This window comes from Urtica dioica, chromosome 8, assembly GCF_054948205.1.
Source record: "Urtica dioica subsp. dioica isolate 48M chromosome 8, U.dioica_male_clone48M_v1_H2, whole genome shotgun sequence".
Classification (NCBI taxonomy): Eukaryota; Viridiplantae; Streptophyta; class Magnoliopsida; order Rosales; family Urticaceae; genus Urtica; species Urtica dioica.
Genome location: NC_142763.1, coordinates 4,640,057 through 4,652,153, shown reverse-complemented (window position 1 = coordinate 4,652,153; position 12,097 = coordinate 4,640,057). Strand labels below are relative to the sequence as shown.

Sequence of the window (12,097 nt, the reverse complement as noted above, 5' to 3'; positions counted from 1 at the left end):
TATAAACTCAAATCCAATCCGATTCTAAACAAAAACACAATTTCAATCTCAATTCAATCTACTATCAAATATATTTCTCAAATCAAATCAATATCAAACTTCAATTCAATAAACTCAAATCCAATACAATATCTCCTAATTTCAAATCAATATCGAATTCACACTAAATAAGTCCATGTAAAAATGTTCAAAAACATTACCCGGAGTTGGACGAGCACAAGGGCGGCGAAGAAAAAAGGTGGTGAGGCGAGGTGAGGGCGCGCGGCGAGGGAGGGCGGCGTGGGCGCACGGCGAGGTGAGGGAGGGGGCTCAGCGAGAGGGCGGCGTGGGCGCGGCGCACGGCGAGGAGAGGGAGGTGAGGGTCGGAGAGAGGGAGAGAACGCGCGGGGCGAGGGCGCGGTGGCTCAGCGAGGTGAGGGACGGAGAGAGAGAGAGGGGCCGAGAGAGAGAGAGTGGTGGCCGGAGAGAGGGGCGGGGCGGCAAGAGAGTGGCGGAGAGAGAGAGGGACGAGAGAGATGTGAGTAATGGAGATGAGAAGAAATGAGAATGAGAAATGAGAGGGAAAAAAACGCTAAGTATAGATATGAATGGGCGCGGGTAGTTAAAAAAATTTGAAACTTTCAGATTTTTTAACGCTCCTACAACGCTTATTCTAAGCGTTGTAGGATCTCGCCGCGGCGAAGTGTATTTCTCGCCGCGGCGAGATGATTCTACAACGCTTAGAATAAGCGTTGTAGGAGCCTCGCCGCGGCGAAACCAAATTCTCGCTGCGTCGAGAGTTACCCAGAAACGTCTCGCCGCGGCGAAAATGTGTCATCGCCGCGGCGAGGTAACCCTAGATGTCCTCGCCGCGGCAGTATACAATTTCCGCCGCGGCGAGACCTTTCTACAACGCTTAAGTAAGCGTTGTAGAAGCCTCGCCGCGGCGAAGGCTAATTCCCGCCGCGGCGAGGAATACATTCGCCGCGGCGGGAATTGTATGATGCCGCGGCGAGAGTATATGTCTGGAACATGGTGCTCTCGGTAAGTTTTTCGCCGCGGCGACGACTTGTTCCCGCCGCGGCGCAGGACTCCTGCCGCGGCGGGATTTGTACCTCGCCGCGGCGTGATATGTCGCCGCGGCGAACGCATATTTTTGCCGCGGCGAGGACATTCTACAACGCTTATGGTAAGCGTTGTAGAATGTCTCGCCGCGGCGAAGTAGAAAGTTCGCCGCGGCGAGTGACACGAGACTGGTGATATAAATTCTCATTTCTGGTCTTTTTCACTTTGAACTCTCTCATAACCTCACTCGAAAAAATATTTCCAGTACCTTTTCTACTCATTCTAGAGCGTCCTCGTTTACTAGTCTCATCTACACATTCAAATCTTGTAAGTTCTTCTTTAACTTCTTCTAATTGTTGTTCTCTTGATAGTTTATACTAATTAGAATTGGTAATTTTTTGTATAATTAGGGTTTTTCTATGAATATGAGGAAGTGGATGTGGGAGAATAGATTGAATGAGATATATCGGAAAGGTGTAGATGAGTTTTGTGATTTTGCTAGAGAGAACATGGTAGATTTGAAATCTATTCGTTGTCCTTGTATTAAATGTGGAAATCATAGACATTTTTCGATTGATGTTGTTCGGACCCATTTGTTTGCATATGGAATAATGACCTCGTATCAAAGATGGTTCTACCATGGTGAGGTTTTTCGTTCTACGGCAAATGAGGATGATGTTGAAGATGATATTGATGATATGTGCGGCATGATGAATGATTTGGAGGACGATTTTGTTGAGCGACCGGAATTGTTTGAGTCCATGATGAATGATGCGGAGACACCATTATATGAAGGGTGTACAAGCTATTCGAAGTTGTCATTTTTAGTTACATTATTTCATTTGAAGGCGTCGGGGGGTTGGACTAACACTAGTTTTACTCTATTGTTGGAAACACTGAAAGAAGCATTTCCGAAAGACAATAAAGTACCTTTAAGTATGTATGAAGCAAGGAAGACTTTGGGTACATTAGGCATGAAGTACGAGAAATTCCATGCGTGCCCAAATGATTGTGTTTTATATAGACACGAGTATGAAGATCTAGATGAATGTCCGACGTGCAAAGAGTCACGGTGGAAGAAGGGTAAAATTCCATGTAACGGGGTTAAAGGAGTTCCAGTTAAGGTACGTACATTTTCATCACTTGATTAGGAAATACATGTAGCTCATATTCATTATTTATTACTGATTTTCGTTAAATATATTTCAGTCGTTATGGTACATTCCTCCAATGCCGCGCTTTCGTCGAATGTTTAATAGTGTCAAACACGCGAAGAACATGGTTTGGCACTCCGAAAAGCGTATCGATGATGGTATGTTGAGACATCCGGCTGATGCTGCACAGTGGAAATCATTCGATTTAGAGTATAAGGATTTCAGTGTTGATACTCGAAATTTGCGCCTTGGTCTAGCTTCTGATGGAATGAACCCGTTCAGCATGATGAGCAGTAAATACAGTGTTTGGCCGGTTATACTTGTGAACTACAATCTCCCTCCAAAGCTATGTATGAAGAGAAAGTTCTTGATGTTAACGCTTTTGATTTCAGGACCGAATCAACCAGGAAATGATATTGATGTCTATTTGGCACCGTTGGTCGATGATTTGAAGATGTTATGGGAGAAAGGGATGGAAGTCAAAGACGCTTACCGTGGAGATTCGTTCAACTTAAGGGCAATGTTAATGTGGACTATTAACGATTTTCCGGCCTATGGAAACTTGTCAGGATACTCTGTGAAATGCTCGATTGGTTGTCCGATTTGCATGAAAGACACATCTTCCATCCGTTTGAAGCATGGTAAGAAAACTGTTTTTCTGGGTCATAGAAGATTCTTACCAAGAGATCACTCGTATAGAAGATTGAAACAAGCGTTTGATGGAAATTCAGAAGAACGACCCCCTCCTAGAATTTTGTCTGGTGAAGATGTCTATGAGATGGTTAAAAACGTCAATGAAGTGCTTGGGAAAAGAAAGCGGAGTGCTAGTACTAAAGAATCGTTCAAAGAGAATCCTTGGAAGAAGAAATCGATTTTCTACGACCTTCCTTATTGGAAGACACACTACGTCCGGCATTGTCTGGATGTTATGCACATCGAGAAAAATGTTTGCGAATCGCTTATTGGTACACTTCTTGATGATCCAAATAAATCGAAAGACGGAATACAATCTCGATTGGATCTCAAAGAGATGAATATAAGAAGCATTTTGCATCCCGAGGAGGGGGGTGGGAAAAAAACAAAATTACCACCGGCAAAGTACACTCTAGATCGAAAGGAGAAAAAGAAATTGTGTAACTGGTTTGCTTCTATTAAAGTCCCCGAAGGTCATTCGTCAAACTATAAGAGGTTCGTGTCTTTGAAAGATTTGAGACTTACTGGAATGAAGACGCACGACTGTCATGTGCTGCTACAACAAATGTTGCCTCTTGCTTTACGAGGAATTGTGCCAAAAGATGTGAGGTTTGCAATATCAAAGATATGTGTATTCTTTAACTCGATTTGCTCGAAGGTCATCGATCCAACTCGATTGGATTTAATGCAGTCAGAATTGGTGAAAACTCTGTGCTTGCTCGAAAAGATCTTTCCACCTTCGTTTTTCGACATCATGATCCACTTAACCGTCCACTTGGTACGTGAAGTGAAATTAGGAGGGCCCGTGTTTTTACGGTGGATGTATCCAATCGAACGTTATATGAAAGTGTTGAAAAGCTACGTGAAGAACTACAATAGGCCGGAAGGGAGCATAGTTGAAAATTACATAGCAGAAGAGTCGGTTGAGTTTTGTTCTGAGTATTTAGCTAAAACAGACGAAATTGGGTTACCCAAGAATACCAATTTTGATTCAAAAGCTCTATCTAAAGGTATTTTTTTTAACACTTTATTTGTTTATTTAAATTATATATGAACATTATTTTTAAGTATTTGTTTCATTATATATAGGTAGTTATTCGATCGTCAACCGAAAAGAATGGGAGCAAGCAAGTCTCCATGTGCTACACAACGTTTCCGAGGTCAAGCCATTTGTGGATATTCATTTGAATGAGTTGAGAGTGAATAATCCAAAGAAGGGTAGAAATGAAAAATGGTTGCAAGAAGAGCACAACCGTTTGTTTCAGAACTGGCTTGGAAAACGCATATTTATAGAGGCAGGACATTCATCTACGTTGAGTAAACTATCTGGCGGGCCGTCCTCAATGGTTACAAGGTACACTGCTTGGTCTGTTAATGGTTTTACATTTTACACAAGGGAACGAGACAACAAGCATCCCGTACAAAATAGCGGTGTTACATTGTTTGCTGAAGCTTTACATGTTTCGTCGGCAAAAGATAAGAATCCAAAACATGCTTTTATGAAGTATTACGGATACATTGAAGATATTTGGGAACTTGATTATTGCGGGTTGCGAGTCGCATTATTCAAGTGCAAATGGGCAGACAATAATCACGTTAAAGTTGATAATGAAGGAGTTACAATTGTCGACTTTAGACGGATTGGCTACGAGAATGATTCATTTATTTTGGCTTCGCAAGCAAGTCAAGTGTTTTATGTTTCAGATCCAGCAAATCCTGAGTTATCGTTAGTGGTTCATATGAAAGCGAGAAACGGTAACGAAGAAGAAGACGAAGACATGTCTAGCATTCCTCCGTTCACATCAGGATTACCGCCAATTGATCAAGAGGTGGATGATTTTAATGATGACGATGTTTCACATCTACTTCGTAAGGATATAGATCCTATTTTTGTTTGATATTGAACATTTAGATAATGTATTTTCATTTTGGATTTTATGTTATTCTCCTGTGGACAACGTTATTTTTCATTCAAAATTTCTCTATACAATGTCATTTACATTTCTCCAACATCGCCGCGGCTGAGTACATCTCTCGCGGTGGCAGGATAATCTCGCCGCGGCGAAATACAAATCCTGCCGCGGCGACGGTCCTTCTACAACGCTTTAAAAAGCGTTGTAGAAACCTCGCCGCGGCAACGTATATTCCATGCCGCGGCGAGGTCATTACGCCGCGGCGGGAATATCACCACGCCGCGGCGAGACAAGTTCTTAAAAAACACAGACTCTCGGTATAAAAATATCAAACTCTCGCCGCGGCGAGATACAAATCCTGCCGCGGCGAGGACCCTTCTACAACGCTTAAAAAAGCGTTGTAGAAACCTCGCCGCGGCAACGTATATTCCATGCCGCGGCGAGGTCATTACGCCGCGGCGGGAATATCAACTCGCCGCGGCGAGGATATGTTCCCAAATATGAAGGCTCTCGGTAAGTTTCTCGCCGCGGCTATAGCTTATTTGCGCCGCGGCGACACGTTTTCGCCGTAGCGAGAAGACTACGCCGCCGCGGCGAGATTCTGTTTTAAAAAACGCATGCTCTCGGTAAGTTTCTCGCCGCGGCGACGTGTAAGTTTCGCTGCGGCGAAGACTTTCTACAACGCTTTGGAAAGCGTTGTAGAATGTCTCGCCGTGGCGAGGTAGAAAACACGCCGCGGCGAGAGTTATACGCCGCGGCGAAATTTCTAAGTCGCCGCGGCGAGATTGGAATAGAATCACCTCACCCTACACATTTTTACTTTCTTTCCCATTTTAAACTTGGTTTTCAACAGAAAAATTATCATTCAAGTAAAAAACCATCACACATTCAGATTTCATAATTTTTAAATATTAATCAAGTCTCAAACACACATTAACTAAAACACGAGTCTTAAACATAAACAAACCATGCGAGTCTTAATTTAAATTTAAAATGAAGCTTAAACAAACCAAACGAGTCTTGAATTTAAAATTTAAAGTTGGTGTTGTTGGTTTAGTCGTCATTCGGTGGTGGTGGTGGTGGTGAGTGCGCCGGATATTGAGGAGGTGCCATATGCGGTGGCCACTGTGGTGGTGGGTACGGATAATCGGAGTATTGAGGATATGGAGGAAATAACACCTGGTTCTCTTGGTTGATGTCCCACCGAGAGTAGAGATCGTTCAGTTGGTTGATGTGAGAGGCGCCATACTCCGCTTGTTGGTGCATGTACTGTTGCGTGTGTTGGAACCCGCCGACGAGATAGTTGGAGCATTGAGCTATGTAGTCGATGGTGGCGGGGTCGACTACCGGAGGTGCTGGTAAGAACAATCGAGGCTCGTTGACTGGTGGTCCCTCTTCCCCTTCCTCCTCCTCATCCTCCGCTTCCTCCTCTTGTGGTTCCTCCCTAATCTTGTAGCGATCGATGATGTTATTCGTAATAGGCCCCATAGGACCCTTGATCGTATCCCTTTTCGAGCGTCCTACCCCCGCATTTGTACAAAGGCCGGTAATGATCGACGGATATGGCAAACCGTGGCGTTCATTAGTATAGTCTAGACTCTTCATCCAATTGTAGATGAATCGACCGACGTTGATAGAATGACCTTTTATGATGCAGAACAACACCTGGATACGGCCCTCGTCAAGAGTGGTGAAGTGCTTGATCGGATAGAGGCGAGCGCAAACAAAGTAAATCCAAGCTTTAGCAATCCTGGTGAGTTGGTCACGCTTGAGTACCCTTTTCCCTTTTTCAAGGACCCAATCCTCTCCTGGAATGCACAGCAACCTCGCCATCTCCTCATGGCTGCAAGTTCTCAACCATTCCCGATAGCCTTCATTCTCGAAAGGCACATCTGGGGTCCCAAGCAAATCGTTGATCGCTTCGATGCTCACATCGACCTTTTTACCTCGGACCGTCACAACATCTCCATTGTGATCCGGTAAGTTTGCGTAGAATTCGTACACGAAGTTTAAGTTCGTCTCGAACTCGGGAACGGCACAATACTTCACCCATTCATGACCAAGAATACTGTTGCGGATTGACACTCCTATCTCGGTGTTAGAGCTCACATTGAATCCCCGCTCAGGGATCACACTGCGCGACGAGATTTTGTCGTAACGATCCTCCGCGGCCTTGCTGGTGAAGATATTCGTGTTATAATCTGCTTCAGGAGACGATTGACGAGCTCGCTTACTTTTACTTTTACTAGGACCTTTGGAAGTGCTCGGAGCCGTGGCGCCCGCCGGATTTTTTGTTCGAACCATTTTTCACCTTCACAAAGCATAATCATAAAAAATTCAATCTCGACATCTACAATCAACATAACCATTTTAAATACTAACAATGTCACAACAATCACAAATTCTATATCAATTCCAACTTCATTTAAACATAACAATATCAAATTCATAAACAATTCCATTCTAACACAAATTCTAACTCAAATTCATTCTAACACAAATTCTAACTCTAATTCATTCTAACACAAATTCTAACACAAATTCTAACGTCTCAAATTCATTCTAACACAAATTCTAACTCAAATTCATTCTAACACAAATTCTAACTCAAATTCATTCATAATAAAATAACAAACCCTAATTTTGTTAAATCAATAACCACCTTAAATCAATAACCCTAATTTTGTTAAATCAATAACCACAACATGCAACTCGGGGAAATAACATGAAATCCATATTCAAAAACACGAAATCCATATTCAACAACACGAAATTAAATCAATAACCACCTTAAAAACTTAGAAAATCATACCTTTAAAAAGAGAGTGAGAGGCGGTGAGAGAGAGAGAGGCGCGAGAGAGTTGGGCGGCGAGGACGTGGCGAGCGAGAATGGCGGCGAGGATGTGGCGAGCGAGAATGGCGGCGAGGACAAGGCGACGGCGAGAAATCGGGGCGGCGAGGACGTGGCGAGGGATTTTGGAAGAGAAAATGAAGACAGAGTCGGCCGAAATAGTTTGTCTCGCGTTTGTATTTTGAGGAAAATGAGAAAAAAAACTGAAAACTGGTTTATATAGTGAAAACCTAAAAACCTCGCCGCGGCGAGAATATGTCTTCGCCGCGGCGAGAAGATCCTACAACGGATTTTCTAACCGTTGTAGGATCATCTCGCCGCGGCGGGAGTCCTACATCGCCGCGGCGAGGAAGTTTCATAGAAAACTGCTAGGCCACGGTATCCTTCTCGCCGCGGCGGAGTATATTTCCAGCCGCGGCGACATAATCACGCCGCGGCGAGGGAGGACCATCGCCGCGGCGACTCTATTCTACAACCCTTTAAAGAAACCGTTGTAGAATTTGTCGCCGCGGCGAGGTTTAAATCGTGCCGCGGCGAGGTCCATCCTTCTACAACGCTCTGAACTTGCGTTGTAGAAAGTTGTCGCCGCGGCGAAAATCACATGGTGCCGCGGCGAAGGTTCTACAACGGGTTGTTGTAACGTTGTGGGAGATCTGAAATTTAAGTTTTCTACAACGCTTTTCTAAAGCGTTGTAGAATCACCCAGATTCTACAACGCTTATCCATAAGCGTTGTAGAAACACCCAGATTCTACAACGCTTATCCATAAGCGTTGTAGAATCACCCAGATTCTACAACGCTTATGTAAAGCGTTGTAGAATCCCTAGTTTCTACAACGCTTATGTTAAGCGTTGTAGAAAGTCCGTTGTAGAATCTCATATTTGTAGTAGTGCAAAAGTCAATTTTCGCACCCAAAGATATCTTTTGGTGTGACTTTGGGTGCGACTTTTCCGCACCCGAAAGTCCGCACCTAAAAGTCTTGGGTGAGAAAAGTCGCACCCAAAAGTCTTGACTTTCGGGTGCGACTTTCCGCACCTAAAGTCGCACCTAAAACATCACCAAAAATAAAATAAAAATGGCACATTGGACTGGTAATACACGGCCAAGAATACATACACGGCCAAAAATACATACACGGCCAAGAATACATACACGGCCAAAATAACAACCTCACAGCCAAGTCCAAAATTCACGTCCAATTTATCCCAAAAAATCAAACAATCCATCTTAAACATAATCTCAAGCATACCATCAATCCAAGAGCACCAGAACCATCTCAAAATCACTAAATCACGTCCAGAATATTAAAACCCCCAAAATGAATTTCAAACCCTAGATTCACAAATCTAACTCGGGTAAGATCTGATCTTTCCCGACGTCTCTTCCTCGGGCGGCGGCCACAGCGAGCTCGCGGCGGTCCTCGTTTCCTCGGCCACGACGCGCGGTGCTCGGGTTTGATGGCTGGATAGCGCGCGCTCAATGAAGGAGAAGATGAGAAGAAGATGAAGAAGGAGAGGTGGATGATCGGCCGATTCTCTTGTTGATTGTTGCTGTTTGTTTTTTTTTCTTCTCTCTTGCAGGTGCAGCTCGAGCAAAATGAAGAGGAAGAAAGAAGAGAAGAAAAACGAGAGAGAGATAGAGAGAGAGAGAGAGGGGTTCGGAATGTGAGAGAATGAATGAAAATCGCAGTGAAAATTTATTTTATATCCTGACCTAGAATTTGGGTTTTTGTCGCACCCAATGACACTTTTGGGTGCGACAAAGTCGCACCCAATGATATTTGTCAGTACCTTTGGGGGAAAGTTGACCGCTCAAATGTTTTAAGACTATAGGTGCGACTAAGTCGCACCTAATAGTTTTGATGAAGCATTGGGTGCGACTAAGTCGCACCCAAAAGTTTTGACGGACTTTTAGGTGCGAAAAGTCGCACCCAAAGTTTAAAAAAATCAGCGAAAATTTTTATATGCTGGTTTAGTTTTGGGTGCGACAAGTCGCACCTGAAAGACTCATTTGGTGCGAATTTTGGGTGCGAAAAGTCGCACCCGAATGTCTTCCGCACCGGAAAATAGTATTTGTAGTAGTGGTGTTTGAACTTCTCTTTTTTAGTAAAAATATTATGTTGGTGGCTTAGTTGATTATATGGAGTACTTTTATTAATTACTTATTCTGACTAATTTGTTATTTAATTTGATTTAGAGAATTTCAATATTTTGAAGTAAACATGTCTAAGGGCCTAAACCGATTCTCGTGTTCAAATGGGTTTAGTGGTCTAAATGGGTCTGTGGACTCAAGTGGGTTCGTGGGTTACATGGTCCATTGAGACACGATTAATAAATGGGTCTTAGTGGTTTGGGTCTGGGTTTGACAAAAAAATAGTGGGTCGTGTTTGAGTTTTGCTCCTAGACACGATTAATAAATGGGTCGTGTCTGGGTCTGTAAAAAAATACATGAAAACGAATAAGACACGACACGAACACGACACTAAACCCGAATTGCCACCCCTACTCGAAATGGCCTCGGGATAAGAAAAAATATTGCGATTTCCACAAGAGTTATGGGCACGATACTCTAGATTACGTCGTAGCCCAAAAAGTCCTCATTGAAAAATACAAGAACGGTGAACTAAAGAACGTCGACCTGAGCCCCCCGCTCCAGAAAAAGGAGCACAGCAACGCCAGACCGAGGAAACCCCTCTCCGAAGCTTGGGAGGGCGAGGGAAGAAGACAACGACGTGCCCCAAGCGAAACCCCGAATCGACTACATAATGAGAGGTTCCAAGTTTTGTAGAAACAGCGTGCATTCCATCAAAGCGCACCACCGCCAACTTAAGGGTGCACCAAGATCCGCAGGACCTGAGGAAAGGACCGACACCGTGATCTTGTTTAATGATGACGATGTCAAAACAGTGCACGGGCCCCACGATGACGCCCTAATCATCGAGCTTGAAGTAGGAAACTGTATTGTAGCTCGAATTCTGGTCGACAGAGGGAGTTCCGTGGACGTCATATTCAAGGCAACCTTGGATAGGATGAACATCAAAGAAGCAGAGATTGCGCATAAGCCCAACCAGCTCTCAGGGTTCAACGGCGAGACGACCCCGTCCATGGGGGTCATCAAGCTTCCCGTACGAGCGGGAGATGTGAATCGTATGGTAGAATTTACTGTGTTGGACTGCCCGTCCCCATTCAACATAATCCTTGGAAGGCCATGGATACACGGGATGACGGCAGTGCCTTCAACATATCACCTTTGCGTGCGATTCCCAACTCCCAACGGGATACAAGAAATTAGGGGAAGCCAAGTGGCCTCCCGGATTTTCTACTTGAGCAATCACAAAAGAATCGCCGAGAATCACAAATCAGAGGATAGCGGTTCGGAAGGTCCATCCGACGAAGAAACCAACGAGGTTCAATAGCAATTAATGACCATCAGAAATGAGAACGCCGATCCGCCTCCGACGGAAGATTCAGAGGAGAAGGATGAGCCTAATATAGAGTCAATAGTACAAATTCAGATCGACGAGACTGACCTCGAGAGATGCGTGGGCATCGGGGCCAAGTTGAAAGGAAGCATACGCCGAGAGCTGATAGTATTCTTGAAGAAAAACAAGACGACGTTTGCATGGACGACAGAAAACATGCCAGGTATAGACATCGACTCAACGTGGACCCTAGTTACAAGCCCATAAAACAGAAACGTAGAAAACTCGGCTCCGAAAGGGCTAAGGTGGTCAACGAAGAGGTGGAACGGCTACTAAGATCCGAGCTAATATGTGAAGTAAAATACCCCGATTGGCTCGCCAATACCGTCGTCGTTAAGAAAAAGAATGGTAAGTGGTGAGTATGCGTTGACTACACCGATCTTAACAGAGCTTGTCCCAAAGATAGCTTTCCGCTACCACACATCGAACGTCTGGTGGAACCACAGCCGGCCATAAAATCTTGTCATTCATTGACGCATTCTCTGTTGTCAATGGTGCCCACAAGAAGAGTTGTAGTCTTTATTTTGTACATTTGATGTAATAAAGTCTCACAAAGACTCTTGCTTGCAATTGCTTATTCATTAATAAAAAGTTGAAACGTTTATTCATTATTCCTTGTCTGTTTGAAACTTTATGATAAAACATTAGTCTTTAGTCCGTAAACAAACTTAACAACTTACGAAGAGACAAATGTAGATTTGCATGAACAAACTCTTCGTAGTTTGCTTAAAACGATATATTCGCAATCTAAGGGTCAGAGGACTATTGACATCAGTACGATTGTTAGGAGAATCTATGATGTCTGGTTATGAGGCATTGAGAGTTGGAGACTCCATAGTTCTTCTAGGTATCTTCCGAAGGTACTGAATTGACCAGTGCACTTCTAGAGACAAAATAAGAACAAATCATTTAACCTCTTATGTCTCGAAGTCACTACGTATGAATTGCATCGTGCTTACCT

General features: G+C 43.9%; 1 protein-coding gene across 1 annotated transcript; it reads left to right on the top strand.

Moving 5' to 3' along the window:
• Nucleotides 1–10,419: 10,419 nt before the first annotated feature.
• LOC149387454 (uncharacterized) lies at nt 10,420–11,070 on the top strand. Its single transcript, XM_089622152.1, has one exon. It carries the CDS (start codon nt 10,420–10,422, stop codon nt 11,068–11,070), a length of 651 nt encoding a protein of 216 aa, XP_089478278.1.
• The last annotated feature ends 1,027 nt before the right edge of the window (nt 11,071–12,097 follow it).

Coding starts and splice junctions, on each gene's coding strand:
- LOC149387454 (XM_089622152.1), top strand. CDS start 10,420: ATGAGAGGTTCCAAGTTTTGTAGAAACAGCGTGCATTCCATCAAAGCG.